The 20,728-nt window shown below is 43.2% G+C and overlaps 2 protein-coding genes across 2 annotated transcripts; one reads left to right on the top strand and one right to left on the bottom strand.

The window, feature by feature from the left end:
* Positions 1-381: 381 nt before the first annotated feature.
* On the bottom strand, positions 382-3,343 carry mrpl22 (mitochondrial ribosomal protein L22). The gene is made up of 7 exons (XM_070843867.1): positions 3,296-3,343; positions 3,163-3,205; positions 2,658-2,793; positions 2,479-2,544; positions 1,736-1,813; positions 1,487-1,556; positions 382-668 (listed from the first exon to the last, which is right to left on the bottom strand). The coding sequence occupies exons 1-7, from the start codon at positions 3,318-3,320 to the stop codon at positions 460-462; spliced, it is 627 nt and encodes a 208-aa protein (XP_070699968.1). The 5' UTR covers positions 3,321-3,343; the 3' UTR covers positions 382-459.
* A 313-nt stretch (positions 3,344-3,656) lies between these two features.
* On the top strand, positions 3,657-20,682 carry gemin5 (gem (nuclear organelle) associated protein 5). Its single transcript, XM_070843846.1, has 28 exons — positions 3,657-3,871; positions 5,160-5,314; positions 5,922-6,103; positions 6,406-6,554; positions 6,655-6,753; positions 7,221-7,353; positions 7,841-8,006; positions 8,556-8,768; positions 9,501-9,586; positions 9,831-9,913; positions 10,805-10,941; positions 11,418-11,491; positions 12,296-12,477; positions 13,232-13,371; positions 13,620-13,791; positions 13,917-14,132; positions 14,214-14,270; positions 14,365-14,490; positions 14,817-14,912; positions 15,133-15,270; positions 15,897-16,044; positions 16,210-16,329; positions 16,478-16,688; positions 16,870-17,136; positions 17,345-17,507; positions 18,248-18,734; positions 19,217-19,304; positions 20,126-20,682. Exons 1-28 carry the CDS (start codon positions 3,730-3,732, stop codon positions 20,288-20,290), a joined length of 4,395 nt encoding a protein of 1,464 aa, XP_070699947.1. The 5' UTR covers positions 3,657-3,729; the 3' UTR covers positions 20,291-20,682.
* Positions 20,683-20,728: the final 46 nt, after the last annotated feature.

Below are 20,728 nucleotides of genomic sequence, written 5' to 3'. Positions count from 1 at the left end.
CAGCAGACTTACCTCCCTTCTCGAGCCAGGTTTTCTGTTTGTTTCTGTTTCATCCAATTTCCAATTTATTAAGTATGTCAAATTATTAACTTTATTTGTTAGTTGCCAGGAGCTATTAACAACTATCAAATAATTATTTATTTAACTATAGGATAGATGTAGAATGAAGCCTTGTATCTTGTGTCAATGTCTTTAAGATAAGACACGATCATCTATTGCAGAAAATGACACAATTAAGTTCCCTTTCTCGAACGTTGGTGGGATTTATAATATCTGAAGTAGTCGTGCTTTTACTTAAAACTGCATCACTGCTTGCAGTCAATACCATTTCAAACTATGTCAGACAAAGAAAATACCAAAAATGAGTTACGTTGCGAGGTCTCATTACCAATTCACACATTTATTTACAAATGTCACATACATACAGTAGAAGGTACATGTGAAATATTAGCAGACGGTCTACAGACTGTGAATGATGGTTCTGTTCTTCAGGTTCTGGACGTACTCCTTGGCCTTGTCAAAGCTCGTCTCCTCTTCCGCTTTGGGTGGCGAGCCCTCCACCAGCTTGACAAAGTAGTTACAATAAACTTTGTCCATGATGCCAAACATCCCGCGGCCGTGGTAACGGATCCTCTTCAGGTACTTCCCTTTGCCGGAGTAGGACTCAGCTGGAGGAGAGAGGGAGAGGACAGGGTGTGATTAAAGAGGGGGATGATAAACAGAGAGAGAGAGGGAGAGATAAGGTACAGAATAGCTCATTTAATTTGTAGAGGTGCCTTTGAACGGAAACTGGTCAAAATAACAAAGACTGTGCTGAGTTAAGGCTTATCTCTAATACCTCACACAGATTACTCACTCTAAACAGCATCTGAACTTAAAATAAATCTACTGCTTTTAAACAGAAAAAAAAATCATTACCTGCTTCTCCTCCCATTGAAGGTCATTTTCCCCCAAACTGAAATTTATGGTCTTGCTTAAAGAACAATTGCTGACAGCATGTGTTGACTAATGGGAGATTTTTGAGTAGGGTTGGGAAGGAAAAGTTTTTCATTTGCTTGTCTGAACTGAAAACCATTCAAGCCTACACATTTATATAAATACTGCATCCTTAAATTATACAGCTTTGACATTAAAGCACACTCATTTAAAATATCAGACAGTTACTACCTCCAACAGTCTTGTCTTTCTGTCTATTTTCTCCTGTTAGGTAACAGGATGTCGCAAAGACAACTCAATAAAAAAAAACTGCTTCCATTATTCCAATATGTCACAACATGTGACTTCATTGAACAATACATTGATCAGAGGCCGTTAACAACAACTCACCTCAGCTACAATGCTGATCAAAAACCACAAAACCAACATTTATAGAGCAGAAACAACTTGTTATTTTTGATATTTAGCCGTGCAGCTGCAGGAGGTTCCGTTGTGTTAATTATGTGCAGTTGTCTCTAGAGTGAAACCCGTCAGTGCTGCAGACACTTACCTACATACAGGTTGGATTTGTACTCTACATTGTGATTTTTGACTGCCATCTCCTGAGCTTCCAGAAGGACCTGAACAAGCAAACAAAGAGCTGTAACATCCATACACACACTTCTAGTGCATAGGTGGTTATTGGTGGGGTAAAAATAATGCATTAATAAACAAGTCACTGAATAAAATGGAAACACTTCAATCATAATGACATTTGACTGTAACAACAGTTAAGAAGGGTCAACATGCAGCTTTGAACCTCTTTCATGATCTTCGCCCCTTTCTTGTCGTTGAACTCCAGCTGTGCAACGGCCTCGTCAATGCTCATCCCTTGGATCTGTGAAGGGAGAACAAACAGTGTGATGAAACAATAAGGTTAACGTGTCTTCCACAGCTGTTGCAGTGGCAGTGGCAGTGTTGCATTGCCTGGGGAGGCTGCTTTTTAAATGCAGCTCTATACTGAAGTCGACCCTGACCACAGAGGGTCTGTGAACTGAACAACAGGAAAAAAACTGAACGCAACAGATACAAATGATTAAAACTAATAAGCACTCAAAGGTCTGTGCAGCCATTAGGGAAGAGTGCATTCTTGTTATTTCAATAATTAGAAAAATTAAATGACTTGCTGAATCCAGATCTTCAAAAACAAACCCTAATCATTGGCCCATAGCCTGACTTTCCAACTTAACACGGAAAATCAACACCTTTTCAGGTCAATGCAGGGTATTTTTTGGGCAGGTTTTGTCTGAGAATCACCAAGCCAGCACACCAAAACTAACAGTGGTGCATTCTACCTCACGCAAAGTGATTTGAACTTCACATGAGCCGACTGAGTGCACCAAGAAAACAGCAGAAAGCAGAGTAACACCCCTGATAGATCCATCACCACACAAAAAAGAGCATCAGTTTCAAATAGACAGAATTATTTACTGCTAGATGAGATTCGGCTGCTTGAGGATTGAGGATATGATACTGATGAGGAGAATCCTTGCAGTGTCTCACCATTTTAGCCAGGTACCACATCTTGTCTTTGCTGTACTTAATCTGCCTCCTACTGTGGTGGACCACCTAAAGAGAAGAAATGTGTTCAGGCTGTATGAAGAGACAAGATCAAACATCTGCACTGTTGTAGGGATATGGAAATTCATCGCTTGGTGGGGAAAACAGGCAGAAGGACTCACTGCGGGTCTGCGGGGATCATCTGGCAGCTGAGGTGGATAAACTTTCAGGTTTTTCTTCTCCCAGTTCTTTGATTCTAGTGAAGTGCTGGTGTGGAGACATGAGAGCTGCTGAGGACCACCACCCAGGACCTGTAACCTGGACAGACATTTAGGAAAGAGGGGAGACATTGATGTTCATGCGTTACCATGATAACAAGTTACCATGACAACAACCTAATGGCCCAGCTGTGTCTGTGTTTCAATATTTCTGATATTACAGAAGTCTGTGTACATGACTGATAAATGCATCTCTGAGAAGTTAGCATTACATGAATAACCAACCATTACACCGTCATTTTACAGTGAAGTCACACTGCAGTTCTGCATGTTGCCACGGTGGTGTTACGTTTAGTGGTTTGCACAGTGTTGTGACCGATTAGCTGAACTAGTGCAGACATTTGTCCTTCTACAGGAGACAGCAGCGGTGACGTTAGCTGTAATGCTTTACTGATATCGACGTACTTACCTTGAGTGTAACAGCCCAGGTATATTCCTAATAAAAGCCACACCTGAAGATAAATATAAATCTGTTAAGACAGTTACAGTAGACACGATTAGTGTCTTATAATTTGTGGATAATTTGGCTGCTTTTCTCTTACCACGTCCTGTCATTGCAGCCGCCATGTTGAATTTTTACGACGTCACAGTGGTCGCTTTACGGTAGTAATGTTTACAGCGGTAACAGACAAATGCGTTTGGTGTTTGCTGCTCGTCATCTTCAGTGCGCATGTTACATTAATATTTTAATGTTTTTTGTCACATTAATTTTGGTTTTATGATAAGATTACTTAACAGTAATTTAACAAACGTTGAAACGTTGAAACGCTGCGATTGTCGACTGTGACACCAAACTCGTCATGGTTTGACCCAATTGGGATTCCGTACTCGGCACCGGTTGGATTTACGACACCACGCTGGCCGTACGGCTGTCAGTGTAGTCGCTGCGACGGTGCAGGTAACATGTGAGAAGTTTGGTGTTTCTTTATCAGACTTTATTATATACATTAGTTAACTTTAAAGTGCCAGAGGCGTCATGCACGAGAGGTCGCTCACCGCCTCTCCTAACTGGTACTGCTCGCGCTGCAGTGACGTAAACAGCAGCGGTTTATTGGGCGTCGGAGCCAAAAACATCATCTATTTGATTGACGTGTCTGCATCCAGCTGCAGGGTTGTAGGTGAGTTTCTGAGTCTGGTATCACCACTGGACAATCACACACACACACGGGGGTCACTCTGGTGCCCGTCCACGAGCCTCATCCGGGCTAAAACTCGTGCTTTCGTCCAAATCAAGGTGATGAGATCCTCCCAGGTGTGCTGATGACATCAGATAAAAGGTCACCTGGCTGGATTGAGAGCATGAAATGTCTTATTATTAGCTGATTCATCTGTTAGTCAAATACAGAAAAGCCAAATATATCTTAGATGAAAGATCTACTCATGTTACAACCTTTTTGAACTGATAATGGAACAGAGTAACCCTCACGAGATTAAAGATGAATGTATTATCCTACTGATATAACCTGTTTTAATTGATTTATCTGTCAATCAAAACATTTGCTAGCTCCTTCTCAGTTTTGAACTAAATGTCTCTAGGTTCAGGTTGACAAAACAAATGTCCCCTTGGCCGCTGAGAAATTGTGATGTGCATTATCTATGTTTTAAATCAATATTCAGACTAAATGGTGAAGCGATTTAAAGGAGTACTGCAGTAATTTTGGCACTTGGCACAAGATTGGAGACTTGTGAGTGTAAAAGAGAATGATTTAAATCAGTGCAGTAGAAATCCAAATGAGCCTTCAGAAACTGTGGATCCTACATTACCCATAATACAACTCAGTAGCATCCTCACACCCGGAGTCGAGCCCTGATGACATCACCATGACACCATCAGGGTTATTTTGTCAGACTGAGAAACATTATCAACCTTAAGTCTCGATGTAGATACAGACAAGATGGATATGTGCTGTGTTTTTACTCTGAAGCGCAGATTATTAATTGAATTATTATTAGTTGTGCACTCATGAATGGGGTGCATTCATTCCCAATGACTCAATGCGGGATGCTCATGTTGCAAAAAGCAAAGACGAACAAAAAAACACAGTGATGGCTAATCATGGCTGACAGAGGAGCAGAGGAATTTGTTTTTTTTTCCTGATCTGAGAAATGTGAATTTTGTGATCTGTTATCATATGATGAAGAAAAACATAAATTCTTCACATGAAACAAGCTGCAGCCAGAGAATGTTTGGTATTTTTGCCTGAAAAGCAACTGTAACAATTAATCGAGTGGTCAAATTGTTGCTGGTTAATTTTCCATCATTTGACTAATCATCCCAAATTTCCTATAATTCTGTCAAGCAGAGACATCAGCAACTTGTTTCTCTGCTTTAGTATTTTGTGGCCTGTTTCTTTCTTTGCTTTGTGATAAGATGCTGAAGTCTAACCATCTCTGTGTTGTTTTAAGGGGAGCTTGTCGGCCATAAAGATTTGGTGTCAGGCTTTTCATTCTGTCAGCATGCAGGACAGAGTCACATCTGCGTCAGCTCCTCCACTGATGGGAGTGTTCGCTACTGGGACTCAGACAACAAGGTTTTAATTAAGGAGCATGCAGCTCATCAGGTGAGTGTCTACGTTCCTGCTCCTTTGTGTCATTGCAGCAGAAACGGTGCGTGCTCGCAACATGCTGGCTCCCCCTGCAGGCTGCAGGCGGCTCTGCACCAGCAGCAGAGGTGACCAGGAGGCTTTTTAACTCTGAAGCACTTTTTAGAAGTGAGGGTTCAGATAGATGAGCCAGGCAGCTACACGGTCACACATTTAGGTTTCACATTTCTGTGCTGCCATGGCGATAGTTGGCTGCTGACCTGGTCTGGAGAAGGAAAGTTTGAGCTCGACAGGATTTGGAGGACAGTTTTCACTCTGCGGGGGGGACAAACGGCACACTCCTCTGCAGCAATTCAGTGACTCTCCAGGGCATTTCTAAAACAGTTGTCAAGGTTAGGGAAGAGATTGCTTATTTGTTTTCCATTATTTGCTTCAGATTATACCTTCAAGGGGTAATCTTATTGAGGTTTGATATGAAATTTAAAAGCGCTTTGTTATCATTTCTGTGCCAAAAATTGAAAAAAGCATATTTCCTTCAACTGACTTCTTGTGAAGGCAGAAAAGCAGTGGAAACAGCATTCTGACCGTACTGTTGTTTTTCCCATCCACGCACACACACACACAGAACTCCATTGCAGCGCTGCACTGGTCTCCAGTGGATAAAAACCTGGTGGTGTCGGGGGATGAGAAGGGCATTGTGGTCTGTCACTGGCACCACACGGGAGACACCGCCAGCTTCTTCCCCGAACCCAGGACCATCTTCTGCCTCTCCTGTTCCCCGCACACCTGGAGCTCCGTGGCTGTGGGGTAAGAAGACCACAGATCAATTTTATATTTTATCAATACTAGATTTGGATTTTACAAGTTTTTAAATTTGGCATAAGCCGCCTGGAATTGTGTATTTATATTTGTTTGGTTTTTTTTTGCTCCAGAATCATCAGTTAAAACAACGTGAAGCCAAGCTAGTGCTTGTATCTGTGCTGATTTTCATATCTCTACTTTTATTGTAATTTGCTGCACTTAAAATAAGAATAAATCCTAGAATCGCTTAGCTGCAATACCAAAGTAGAATATCGGCTATTATAATTGTTGTCATTGTTCTGTCTAAGGTACAAAGATGGGATGATTGTGCTGATTGATGTGAGTAAGAAAGGCGAGGTGATGCACCGTCTCCGTGGACACGACGATGAGATCCACTCGCTGGCATGGTCGTCGGTGGCCAACGAGGACGCCCTCAGCAGACCTGAGGATGGTGAAGGTAAAGTTGGTTCCTTTTCATTGTGTGTACATTTTGATGGGAAAAATGTTATAGAATTTAATGTGGTGGTGGAAAATAGATATTTTTTCTCATTCTGTAGCATTCAGTGGAGTTTCTGCAGGAGATGAGGGGGGCTGCTATCTTGCGTCTGGGAGCAAAGACCAGACAGTGAGGATCTGGAGCACGGCGAAGGGAAAAAGTAAGAGATTCAGCCCAGGATTGACCACCATTGGTGTCTTAAGGGGGATTCCACTGACGCTGCAAATGCCAGAATTTTGTTTCCTACAGACGTCTTTTCAATGAACAAGCTTGGTCAATAAGAAGCCTCAAATCGTATTGACTCAGTCTATGTACATGACTGTGTATTAATTCAGTGTGTCTAGGAAAAAAGGAGAAATAAGAACAAAAATTAAAAATATAGAAATTCTGAATGTATTTCAGGTTCAAGTTTGAATTTCATTTGTAACATTTGAAATAAGCTAAATTTAGATTGTGTTTTCAATTCAAAATTGCGTGAGAAAGGTTTGAAATCTTATTAAAATAAAATAATTTTAAAATGATGAAACTAGAAGCTCATATTCACCAAGTAGTGAAATCACACTGCTGATGTCCTTCAAAGAAAAACTGGAACTTGATAACCTTGTGTAATCCTCCTGCCCCCTGTAGGTGTGATGACTCTGAAGTTGCCGTATGTGAAGAAAAGAGGCTCTGCGGTCGACCCCGGGGTCAAAGAGAGACTCTGGCTCCACGTCCACTGGCCAAAGGGGCGGCCAACGCAACTTGTGTCCAGTTGCTTCAGGTGCACACGCGTCAGAACATCAGAGGACGATGAAACAGAAGCAGAGCTCAGTAGTCAGTCATAAGTGTATTTCAGCAGTGTTGGATTTACACATACAATTAGAATAATTAATGTTTTTTCTGCCTATTGAGCAACTAGGGGCTAACAACTCATATCGTAGTTTGGACAATAAAATCAGCAACCTCACCTCAAAGTTCAGATTTTATACCCCTTTCATTGTGTGTTAATTTAACCTTTATTTTAGCTGGACAGTCTACTGGGATCAGGATATACTAGCTAAAATGACAGCAAATTATTTAGAATTTTATTTTAGGTGTTGTTTTGTTGAGGATGTTACACAAATAATTACCTATCACATGTATTATAATCCAAGGAGAACAGAAACTCACTCACCAAAACACACGTACTGTACAGACACACTCTTTATCCTCAAAATGCTTGAAGTAGTTGCTGTCTGAGCATCCTTGGCTTGTGTGTGTATCCCCAGCGGTGAGTTGGTGATGTGGGACTTGACCAGGACAGGGAAGCAGAGGTGGACTCTGTTTGGGACATCTTCAGAGGGTCAGAACCACAGCAGGATCATCTTCAACACGAGTTCAGTCCGCCTGCAGGACAACAGGGAGCTGCTCATCAGCACCTCCATGGACAGGGAGGTGGGTCACCGTCCTCTGCTCTGACACATAATGGAAGTTAACTGGTCGTGTTTGGTGCTTTTATTTACCATCACGCTGACTTGGACTCACCAGCGGTTTGTTTACCGGACAGCGTTTTGGTAGCTTTTCCTTCTCTTGAGTAAACTCAGCTTGACATTCAGCGCTCGGCACTTTCAGCTCTGCTTGAGCTGCTATTTTCCAAATCCAAACCTTTGTGTAACAGGATATTTTTTACCTCTTTGGAAGACAGAATGTCTATTTCAGGATTTTCTCTCTTTCATAACTCATAGAGTTGAAATCAACTGGCAAAGGGTGAACTTCACCCTGCTGATGCTTTTTCTGTTGTAAACTTTGCAGAACTAAACATACTTGCGATATCTAGACTTCTCCAAAATGCACCATTAATAAGTAGATAATATGAAGTTTACCTCACTATTAATGCTTCCAAAAGGACTCTTGACTCTTGTTTCAGGGAATGCTTTCAGAAGCTGACTTATTGGAGGAGCGGTGTGTCTGGAAAGAGCCCTGACTTGACTTTTTATTTTTCAGATTAAATGCTGGGACCTGTCCTCTCTGGACTGCTGCTGGACTCTGCCCACCCTGGGCGGGTTCGTCTATGCCCTGACCTTCTCCCCTGTAGGCGCAGGGTGTCTGGCACTGGGCGTCGGTGACAACATGATCCGAGTGTGGAACACGCTGACCAGCCAGAACCAGTACGACACCAGGTCCTTCTGGCAGGGCATCAAGTCCAAAGTCACAGCGGTAAGATGTTGTGGTTTGATTTGATCGTCAATGTCATCAAAAAATATTAACTTTTCTTTTACCACTGATTTTTGCCTAACTGTTTTGTAATTATCTTTTTATTCGTAGTTTATAAAACAGAAATCAGAAAAGAGATTTACAGTAATAACTCACTGTTTTGATATGTGATGTATGACCCGTAATACAAGCAGAAGTGATGAGAGGAACAGAATAGTCTGGTTTGTAAGGGTCTGGTGGCTTTCTGAAATATATTAAGAGAAAAAGAAAGAAAGAAAGCTGACATCTAAATGTCTTTCTGCTTTCTAATAAAACCCTCCACTGAGCTGCTGATAAGAGCGCGCACACACTCATCAGCATAAAATTCAAAAGCAACATTTGTAAACTTGCCGTGATTCAGGCTGTAATTTATCATCTTAAGCCGTCTTTAATTTTTCACTAGAATCTTCAGTCCCCATCTTGTCTGAGGCTGATGACAGCGGCTAAATGATATCAGACATCAAATGGAAAGCCAATATCAAGCCGACACATCTGCTTCACTTGGTCGCTCAGAGCAGGCGGTGCTGTTGTTTGTGGAGAGGATTATTACGATCATGTTAGACTTAAATTGTTTGTTTTGCATGAGGCGTTCCCCATTATCAACAGCCATTAGTCATTTCACAAAGTCTTAGATTGACACAAGGCAGCACTCGAGATAAGATTAGGGGCATTGAGAAACTATTTCCTTCACTGCAGCTGGCGTGGCACCCCAAAAAAGAAGGATCCTTGTCTTTTGGAACAGATGATGGGAAAGTTGGTATCTACGATGTCTTCTCAAACAAGTAAGACTCATTATTTGAAGTTACGTTGAACATGCACCTTCACTTTAATCTGATGAGTGTTGTGATTCCAATTCGACTTTGAGTTTTAAGACTTTTCAGAGAAGTTAAACCTTTGCTTGTTTTTTTACTGGGGGCCTTGTGGATCCTTCTCATAATCCCCCGAGGCCTCTGAGTCCCATTTTCCTGCAGATGTCTACGTCATTTATTCCTGACTGGGCGTTTGTTCTGCCTCATCTCCCCCCAGGCCTCCTCAGATATCGAGCTCCTATCACCGGAAAACCGTGTACACATTGGCCTGGGGACCCCCAGTCCCCCCAATGTCATTTGGTAAGTTCCTAATGAACTCATAGCAGCAGCTGCTGTTTGCTCTGAACACTCTGACCCAGCAAAAACACCGGCGGTGGGACGCCAAAAAACGGCAAGTCAGCAAAAAAGCCCCAAACATCTCTGCACGCCCTTTTATAATCGACTCTATAATTGAATGAGCCGAGAAAACACTTACTGCTCTCCTCCCCCCACTTGAGCCGCTCACGGGGAAATCAAGACGTAGAAAGTTAATTTAACCAGCTGTCGGCAGATGACATTTTGATTAGCGTATCTGTCACAAGGCTTGAAAGCCATAAACGTAATTGTTGCCATGCCAACAATCTGCTGATAGCTCCTAAACGAACAAAAGGAGCTGCTAATTTCTTTACGTGCAGCCATGACACGTTCTGCTCAGTCCATGTTTCTAGAGTCCATGTTACTGAACCCATTGGTTCAGATGGCCAGGACGACTTACAGTAGAAGTTAGGACCAGCTGTTTCCTCCATCTCTGGATATCTCAGTAGGCCAAATGTTGAGTGTGCAGTTCAGACCATCCGCTCATTCCACAAAATGACCTGCAATGGATCAATACAGGTGATAACTGCAGTCCCTTTAAGAAAAACAACAGTTGAATTTATTTGAGTAATTAAGAGTGTCTATGTAGGTGGGAGGAGATTAGGTATTATTTAACATCACTGAGACACCCGATCCATTATAGTTACGCTTTGACTCCTGTTTTGTCACACGTAACAGCTTTCTGCTGGATGCCCAGTGTGCTTTGAACTTATATTATTAGAGAAATGTTGGGTCTCATCAACTGCTGAACCAAAACGTTTTTAAAACCCTATTATTTATCTGCCTTCAGTGAAACCATTTATAGTTTTGTGTTTGTTTTGTGTGTGTGACGTTCAGGTGCCGCAGGAGGAAAGCTGTCCCACAGCTTGTACAGCTGCGCGGGTGAAGGCATCATCCTGCAGCACGATCCTTCTAAGCTGAGTGGAGAGGCGTCGGACATCGACAAGCTGATCAGAGACACCAACAATATCAAGGTGGGAGGGGAGGTTCATGTGGTGATGATGATGATGATGATGATGATGATGATGATGATGATGATGGGATTATACGTATTATTTGGAATAAGAAAAAGCAAGCAAGCATGAATCCTCTTCAGCCACTGTAGCTTCTTCAGCATGTTTAGGAAAGTAGTGGTGAGCCAAGGGTTGTTCAGTTGTTTTCAGTCTGCAAACCTCACTGCTACATACCACAGAATCCTACACACTAGTCCTCTAAGCTCTTTTGAGACTTGTACTGATGCCTCTGCGTGACATTGGAAAGCAAAAGCTAGATGGTATGAGCACACAAAGGACAATCCCCTGGGGAAATTCACATGAGAAATTTAGAGACGGCGTCGGAGCTTTCATCATCAGATATCATGGCCAGCGCTCCTGGCTCTCTCATGTTTGCTGCTGAATGTAAATGGAGGTGATTTGAATAGGTCATGAAGGTGAGCTCTGCTTCCCAACAGCACAAGCTGTCTCCACACACCGACCTCAGCTGGAAGCCAGATGGGAAAGTGGTTGCCATCGGCAACGAGGACGGGTGAGTGAGCGGCCATGCCTGACCTGTCTCACAATAGACCATGAGCCTGTGGAGTCCTGTGAGGGACCAACTGTCCACCGACAGTATGCAGTCTTTAGGCTACAGAATAATGGATTTGTTCGTGTGTAAACTGTCGTACCAGGTCACTCTCTGAGTTTATGTTTGGGTCACACCACACATCCTAAACCAGTCATAGTGAAAACTAAAACACAGTGACAAAGTGAATACCTAGATACAACCCCATTAATCGTTCTTTTCTAACTTTAACTCTTCTTTATGGGTTTATTAGTAGATCAGTGATTTTGTTAAAGTGGAGAAGCAAACTGGGTGAACATTGATTGGTCATTCATCAGGCCGCCTGAAACACAACTCCAATTGAATGCTAACATCGCTATCGGCTGGATTTGGATCACTAAATATTCTTTTTATATAATTTATAATTATTTTTGCTGCCTCCAAGTGGCAGAAAAATAAGCTAATGTTTTAAAGAATATCTGCGTTCTTAGTGAGTGACACAGCACACATCTGTGATAGAAATGAGTGATTTAAAAATGGAGGAATAGAGTGCAATCAAAATAGCTTTCTGTAAGTATTAAACCAAAACAGTCTTATTTATCCACAGCTTCCACATTAGCAGATATAAGTTTCTTCAAGAAGCAGATATTTACAAATCATCACTTTCATTATATCCTGTCGTGCCTTCTTAGTTTTCTCGCCGTCTTGTAGAAACTCCTAATTAAAGTCCTTGAGTTTTTTTTTTTTTCTTGTCTTTTCATGTGTCTGACTGTGTGCTCACTGCTGCAGGTGTATTGACGTGTATCAGGCTCCCAGTCTGAAGCTGCTGTGCAGCATTCAGCAGCACCACAAGATCATCAACACGCTACGGTGGCACCATGACCACAGCTCTCCGCCAGAGCTGCACTGCCTCCTGGCCTCAGGCTCCAGCAATGCCACCGTCTACATACACGATCTCCGCTCCATCATAGGTGGGAGGAGACCTCATACACGGTGTACTATCCACTGAGAGAATGCCAGCAAAAATGTCAAATTCAGAGGAATGATTACAATTTTTTTTTTTTGCGTAAAACGGCTCAATTCAATACCTCCATTAGCAGCCCAAGTCAAATAGAATGAAACTTTAGCCATAACAAATCAAGTTGGCTTCCTATACATTACTTATTCCCAGAGAGTGCCTTCCCTCCTACAAGCTTCACCAATCAAAATCCAAGCCAGCAATTTCTAATTGAACCATCTTTATCCAGGCACCTAAAAGCACACATTTATGGGTCTTGTTAGGAGCACTACAGGTCTGGGATTAGGCGCCACATGACAGTCCTAATTTAGGGCTAAAATGTACAAAACCCTGGGTATTAAGTTAGCTGCTAGCTGGCCTTACCTGAAAATGACATGAGAGATTGTTCATTTAGAGAGAACCTCACTATTCTAGTCTTTTTGAGAAGCGTAAATCAATTCTTACTCTTTTCGTATCTCAAAATAATGCATAGTGGAGATTCTTTCTGAGGGAACTAGAAACATTCTGTTTGACTTTAGATCACAGAGTAAGGGTGTGAACTCTTCTTCAAGTGGGAGTCACAGTAATAAATGTAAGAAATCAGACTAAAGTAGCAGATTAAGGGAATCCTACTTCACCAGTACAACATGTCAGTTGCTTTGGGATGACTGTCACATATTATATATGTAATGTTCTAAGCTATTGACACCACTGTTCTCCCTGCACAGAGGATCCTTCAGAAAACCCTGTGGTGTTGACGGAGCCTTATCGCAGGCTGTGTGGTCACACAGGTAAAATCACCGGCATGGCCTGGAGTCCGCACCACGACGCCCGGCTGGTCACTGCCTCATATGATGGCACAGCCCAGGTCAGTACCGGGTGCACCAGAGTCTGTCTGACTCAGCCCAAAAAACTGTAGAGCAACCACTTGAATCCTTCTTGAGGAGTTTGGAGTTGGGTTTACTGCTCATCTAATAAGCAGACTTAATCTTTTTGTCTTTTTTTCTCTTTTTATACATTTGATTCCTCCTTTTCTTTGTGATCTATCTTATTTACCCACTGAAAGCAAGTAGATAACATTTGGCGTTATGCTGTTGGATGTTTTGTTCTGCTCAGGTGTGGGACGTGCAGCAAGAGGCGACTGTCTCTAACTACCGAGGTCACGTCGGTTATCTGCTGTGCGTGGACTGGTCGCCTGTTGATCCGGATGTGATCTGGACCGGCGGGAAGGACTTCACCGTGCAGGAGTGGAGAGTCTCCAAACAAGCGTTCACGAAGCCGCCAAAAGGTGAAAAGCATCTTTGCAGCGCTGTTGAAACGCACAGAACCTCACAGCTTGAGAACGGAATAGGGAAGAGTTCTGCCTTTTGGTGTAACCAGCAGACACTGACGTTCACACGCTTGTGCTCTCAGGGAAAAAGATGGTCGATCTGAAGGAGAAGATGAAGGCCAATTCCAAGCAGAAGAGGAAGAATAAGAAGACGTTGGGGGCTGGAGGATCCACACCAGTAGAGGTGAACGGAGAGCCAGATACAGGAGGACAGAAGGCGGTAACAGGACAGGAGGTGACGGGTGAAGATGAGGAAGAAGATGAGGTCAGCTCAACAAGCAGTCCCATACCGCCACCAGGTAACCGAGTAGGAAACAACAGATTCACAGATTTGAATAATGGCTTGACACTTAAAGGCCCCAAAAACGATTTTGTTTCAGCTCCCTATGAGACGCAAAAGAAATCCTTTACTGCCATGAAGAGCAAAGACAAACCAGGTATGTGCTTCAACTGAATGTGTTTTTGAAATTAGGTGTACGCATGTTTTTGTATGTATTTTGTCTGTATGGGTTTGTTTTTGTGTTTCTGCAGACTTGAACCTTCTGAAGAAGAAGAAGCCTCGCTCCATGCTGCCCCTCAGCACCTCCATGGACCATCGGCCCAAAGAGGAGCTGCTGCAAGACTGCATCACCCTGGCCTCTGTCAAACACAGCAACGGTGAGAGTGATTATGCTACAGAGACGGGCAGTTTATTACAGCTGTGAGTTGGGGTGTCCTCCAAGTAGCTCGGGGGGGGGGGGGACCAAATGAATAGTATGAGGAGTCAGTTTATACATTTTCATATTCTTTTACTTCCAATTATGAAAGTTTAATTTGAACTTTAGGGACAGCTCGGGCAATGAAAATAACGATGAGGTAAAACAGGCTGAGACTAGTCTGACCAACACCAACTGGATACATGTTTTAACTAAAGGAGTCTGCATCAAGTGTAAGTTATTTCAAAGTGAAATCCTGACCTGTGTGTGTGTGTGTGTGGTTTCCAGCGCCCCCTGCAGGCTGTGTCCCAGGCCAGGGAGAGCACATCCATCTGGGCCTCTTCTCTGACAGACCGGCTCTGTACCGCATGTTTGAGACAGAAGGTATGTTGGTTTTTCTCCGTGTGGAATAATGGCTGTCATTGCAATGTATATTCACTCTCTGATCATGTCATGTGATCCTGGTGTAAAACACAACAGTAAATCAGTTTTCATTTCAGAAATTCTAATATCTTTATTTCACTTGTTGGAACCAGTCTTAATGGAGTAAAGATTTTCACGTGTCAGTGACGTCGTTGGCTCTGCTGTGTCTCTTGTTCCCCAGAGGAGGGTCACGTGGAGGCGGGTCACTACGACTCGGTCGTGTATCTGCGGCTGTGGAGCGGAGACGTTGAGGGGGCGCTGCAGCTCGCCACAGAGAAAGGAGAGCTGAATGACCACCTGCTCTCCATCGCTCCTATGGGTAAACCTTTGTGCTATGTTGATTTTTAACTCCGATCTCTAGCTGACGCCCCGAACATCTGATGCATGATATATAGACATTGATGTGCACCTGAAAATGGCAGCACAAAGATGGACGAGAGTGTAAATCTAACAAACAGAATTCAGGTAGGTATTAATATATCTTGTAAGACTTATTTATCCATCTAATCATTTTGTTTTGGTGAGTAAAAGTTGACTAAACAACTCAGTAGTTTTTACTGTTGTGTGTCATACATTTAATTATTGTCTAAGTTGATGATAAGTCAAGTCTCTCATGTTATTTACAGGACAGAATGAAGTCAAATCAATGTTTTAAAAAAAAAAAAAAAACACACAACACAGCCATTTACAGCTCACTAAAAACAGTCAGTGAAGCTGAGCAACTTGTAGTCACTGACTCAGATCTCTGCTCGACAAAGATATCAGCAGCATTCACTTCTACATTCTGACATCAGCAGGCAAATGCAAATGAAAGTCGTACAAAATGTGAGAAATCAGTATTAGTGCAGAGCCTGGAAACCTCCTGAGGCTTGTGCATCATCAACTTTTAGCATGAATGCAGTGTTATCATGATATGTGCACAAACACTCGTGCGTCCTCCTCCAGCCGGGTTCGAGGCGTGGAGCCGGACCGTGGAGGCCTTTGTGAAGCAGCTGTGTCTGCAGGAGCAGTACCTGAAGGCAGCGTCCCATCTGCTGTCAGTCAACAAGCTGTACGAGGCCGTCGACCTGCTGCGCTCCCACAAGCTCTACAGGTGCACTTCTGACTCTTTTAGTTTTTAATACATTATTAATAATAACAATTGGTTTAATTTTTAAGTGTCATGCTGGTTTTGGCCTCCTGTTTTCAGTGCTGTCTGTAGGTGATGTTTTTTTCACAGATCAGGTGTGTGTGTGTGTGTGTGTGTGTTTGATGTCAGGGAGGCCATAGCTCTGGTCAAAGCCAGGCTGCCAGCAGACGAGCCCGTCCTGAGGGAGCTGTACACCAGCTGGGCTGCCGTGCTGGAAAAGGACGGTCATTTCTCTGCAGCCGCTAAATGGTGAGAAGTAGAAGGATTCATGGAAGCATCTCTCAGACCTCTTTTGTCATCCTGTCGCGGTTAAACTAGCATTTAATCTTCATTTGATTCTCTTTAAGACACGTTATTTAAACTCGCTCTTTCCTGCATGCTTTACCTCATCCTCCAGTTATCTGGCTGCTGGCAGCAGTTTCGATGCCGCTAAAGTCGTCGCCAGAAAGAATGACGTGTCCTCGTTGAGGACGGCGGCTACTATGGCGAGACTCTCGGGAGAGGTCGCTCTGGCTCAGTCGCTAGCGTTGCGGTGCGCTAAAGACCTGGCTGCTGCTCAGGACTGGGTCGGAGCCCAGGAGGTCCTGAGCTCACAGGACAGCCTGCTGGTCAGTGGCACAAACATCATGAACACAGAAACATTTGTGCTGTAAAATGCTTTGGGTTCTCCACAATCAGAATATACATCTGAATATTCATTTGAAGCCTTTAAAAGTTAAATCCAGATCCAGTGTGAAACAGAAAAACATACATTTAATAATTAAGTTTAAAAATCTGTTTGTTCTGCAGGGCCACAGGCTGCATCTCTGTGTAGCTGAGCTGCTTGCCGTGATGCTGGCAGACTCTCGAGTTGTATGTCAGTCCTGCGTGTCCAGTCACCCATGGGCATCACCGGGCGAGCATCACGTCAGCATCCAAGACCGAGTGAGAGACGCGTGGGAGCAGCAGTTCTGTGTGTCTCAAACGTCAGAGGGTCTCTACAGCGCCGGGGCTCTTCTGCAGGAGCTGAAGTCTGTGGAAAGTCCAACACCCACGGCCAGCGTTCCTCTCCGACAGGTGCAGAGTCCTGCAGACGTTTTCTGGTTTCATACAGTGTGTTTTCAGATGTACGCTGGGAGAAAATACAAAACTTGTATTGATATTCACAAGAAGTGTCCCACAAGTTATCGCAGAGATTAAATAAGTCTGAATAGATCTCTTCCAGCCGTTTCCTGTGTCTGACTTTGTCTTGTCGTCTGTTGTTACTTGTTTCACTCATCCTCAGGTTCAGCTGTATTCATCCCTCCATCTGACCCGGGCTGTGCTGAGCTGGTTACTGGATGATGACGGACAGTTGATAAGGGAGTTGTGGCAGGCGGTGGCCTGGTTCAGAGACACTGGACACTTCTGTGTCTCTGCAGAACTCTGCAGGCTGCTGTTCCCTGATGGTACGTCAAAAATCAGTCGATCATTTCTGAATTTGTGCAACATAAACGTTTTAAATTAAATTATTTCATTTCTAAATGCAATTTTGTGCATTTACATATCAGCGTGTCATTTAAGTGTAAAATGTTTAGTGTAAATTAGACTGTATTTAAAGTCATTGAGCTTTAAGCTGCAGTCTGAAAGATTTCTGTTTTGGTAGATTTGGTGACGCCCTGTGGTGACTGGGCACATCGCTGCTTAGATCCCAGAATATCATTTGTGACCCCACATGCACAATAAGCAGCATGCACGAATATAAACTATGTACTATTGCTGACAGTGTTCTATTTTGGCAATTGGTAAACAAGAAATGAATTTGCCGAACCACTTTGGATCAATAGGAAGTGATTAAAAAATCAAGCAAGTTTGATTTTCATTCATCAGGCAAAAGTGAAACCCTCTGATTCCAATTTCTTAAATGTGAGGATTTGTTGCTCGTTTCTGTTTTACGTCATTTTAAACTGAGTATTTTGGGGTTTTGGACTCTTTGTCAGACAAGACATCTGAAGGTGAAGATGAGGTTCTGCTGATTTGATAATTGTTTAGTCTTAAAAATAGTGAAAGACCATCTCATCACCAGATTAATTGATGATGGAAATAATAATTAAATGCAGCCATGATGTATTCATCGAATGTTCTGAGGTGTAACCAAAGCGATTACTTCACCATCCATAATAATTTCTTTTTCTCTGTCTTTCGTCAGGTGACGTCAGTGTTTGGTCCAGGAAACATCCCAAAACACTTGTTCACACAGAAGAAGAAGCCAAAGCTGCTGCCAACAGTCTACAGGCCTTTGTCCTTTACCACCTGCTGTACCAACGCTGGTGGAGCAAAACCACCCAGATCCAGAACAGGTTTTTCCACCCAGCACCCTCCTCCAGTCCTGGAGAGAGCATGAGGGACAAAGTGGTGAACGGAGGTGCACCAGAGTCGGAGGACAGCGTCTGCCCAGCGACCAGAGGGTGTGATAAACTGGACTTCAATGCGTCTCTGCTTCTGTCTGAGCCTCACGCAGCCTCTCAGGCCACGCAGAGGTCAATTAGAGAGATTCAGGAGCGGCTGGCAGCCATGGTGCTGCAGCACAGCAGAGCCCAGGGAGGGCAGCACGACGGAGAGGCCGACGCTCCGTCACAGACCTCCACCACCAGAGAGCCATCGGACAGCCAGGGCCCTGCCGGTGATGGGAAACGGTGAGGGCTCATTTGTTGTCCTGTTCTGTCCTGTTGTGATGTTTAGCTTTGAAGCTATAATGTTACCATTCAGAGATTATATTCCAGGACCGCATGCAGTGGACTATATTTAAGGAAAACCTTTGACACTAAATATCAACATTTTAGTGTTTCTCTTCAAATCCAAGTGTGCAGCACTGCTTATAAGATGACTGTTAAAATCATACCAACAGTTACAGATGTTTTATAACTGACTTGGTGGAAAGTAATTAAGTACGTTTACTCAAGTGCTTAGTAAAGTAGAATTATGAGGTGATTTTCTGCTACTTTATACTCCTGTTCCACTCTTTCAGAGGGAAATGTTGTACTTCTTACTCGACTGTTCTGACAGCTGCAATTGTGACTTTGCATATCATAGATCACACATAAAAAAAACCTAATCGTATAGATTAGGTAAAGTATTAATACCTCTAATTGAAGCAACTGTGTTTTCTCCCCATCAGGCCTGAGGACCAGGAGACTCTGATGTCTTTGTCGTCCAAGATGTCAGAGCAGCAGAAACAGCTGTCGGCCCTGCCTAACACAGTCAAGGTGATCCAGTCCACACACAACACACACAACACACAACACAGTATGAGATGGGAAGCTGCCCCTCTCTCCCTCTTCGGGTGCATTCTTGTCCGGAGATGCAGGTCTCTTTGTCAGGTGTGATTTTAAAGAGGACAGTGGCACAGTTTGTGAGGAGTGAGAATAACATTTGTACAGACTTTATCAAAAATGTCCACTGTTTATGGGTCCAATCAAGCATTTTTGACATCTGCTGGCCAGCAGGAGAGAATGACTTAGTGATACTACTCCACTGTTAATAAGTGAAGCTACAGCCAAGAACACAAATAAGTCCATCGAGCTACAGTCACAACAGATTTCATTACCCAAACGATCTACTTGAGTCCGTTTGGTTGCATGTTTCAGTTCACAGGCAGCTTCACCTCTAGCTGGGTAGTTTGAATTAGACCTGCACCACCTGCAGTCCACCTAATTGATGTCCGCACCAGTTGGATCTCATTAAGTTGATTGATTATAAAAGAGCACTGAGGTTGAGGTACTGGAATCAGGTAAGAAAACATTAGATTTGTGCATCCTGAGGTTCGATAAGAATTAAAAATCCAACTGTATATTGACCAACTTCGTTTTGAATATAAGCTCCTCGTATTTTTCAGTGTCCTGCATTCTCTTTCTTGACCCATGTGAAGTGACATTAGCAGGAAGGGATAAACTGGTAAAGTTTAAAAGTTTCTGGCAGCTTCATGTGGTAAAGCTTTGGTAGAAGTGCTCTCCCCATGCTGCTAAAACATTCCTGGTCATCACGAGTGCTACCAAACAATCACACCTTCCCATGTGTTTCCTCTCAGATGTATCCTCACCCAGACGTTGTTGAATGCTGCCTGGTTCTCCTGCACTTCAGCAAGTCTTCACTGTCCCTCTCCGAGTCTCTCCAACAGGAGGCCAAAGATCTGCTCCACAAATACGGAACAAACCCCTCTGTCCTGAAGGCCTCGCGGCAGTTCCTCGCCTGAGTCTTCCATTAGTAAACCGAAAGAAGCACTTCCACTGTACAGTTACTTGTTGAATAAAAAAAGCCTTTAATTACAAAATTATGTGCAAACGTCCTGAATCTGTTTTAAGTGTACATTCAGAAAAGCCTGAAGGAAGCTCAAATTAATTTGGCGGAGCTGCGTGGCCTAGAGCTAGAAGAGATTTACTTAGAGGAAAATCCAGGTGACAGGCTGTAGGGCGACAGGTGTTAAAAAAAAAAAAAAAAAAAGGACAACTGGACATTTAGAGATCCTGTCGTCACAAGTTAAAATCTTCCATTTCAGTTATCCGTCAAATCTAATGACATTTTGCTGAAAACTGCTCACTGTATTCGGTGGGTCATCTGTGGACGAACTTGTTTGAAAGTACTGTTAAAGGCAAACTGTATTCTCTGCTTCCTGCTTCTCATTGCAATTAAA

This window comes from Pempheris klunzingeri, chromosome 14 (genome assembly GCF_042242105.1).
Source record: "Pempheris klunzingeri isolate RE-2024b chromosome 14, fPemKlu1.hap1, whole genome shotgun sequence".
Lineage (NCBI taxonomy): Eukaryota > Metazoa > Chordata > Actinopteri > Acropomatiformes > Pempheridae > Pempheris > Pempheris klunzingeri.
Note: the sequence above shows the minus strand (reverse complement) of the source record. Positions and strands in the feature narration are given on the sequence as shown.

Coding starts and splice junctions, on each gene's coding strand:
- gemin5 (XM_070843846.1), top strand. CDS start 3,730: ATGCACGAGAGGTCGCTCACCGCCTCTCCTAACTGGTACTGCTCGCGC. Junction 11,492..12,295: donor GCCATCGGCAACGAGGACGG/GTGAGTGAGCGG, acceptor TCACTGCTGCAG/GTGTATTGACGTGTATCAGG. Junction 17,137..17,344: donor CCAGCGTTCCTCTCCGACAG/GTGCAGAGTCCT, acceptor ACTCATCCTCAG/GTTCAGCTGTATTCATCCCT.
- mrpl22 (XM_070843867.1), bottom strand. CDS start 3,320: ATGGCGGCTGCAATGACAGGACGTG. Junction 2,545..2,657: donor ATGATCCCCGCAGACCCGCA/GTGAGTCCTTCT, acceptor TCTTCTCTTTAG/GTGGTCCACCACAGTAGGAG. Junction 1,557..1,735: donor GGGCGAAGATCATGAAAGAG/GTTCAAAGCTGC, acceptor TTGCTTGTTCAG/GTCCTTCTGGAAGCTCAGGA.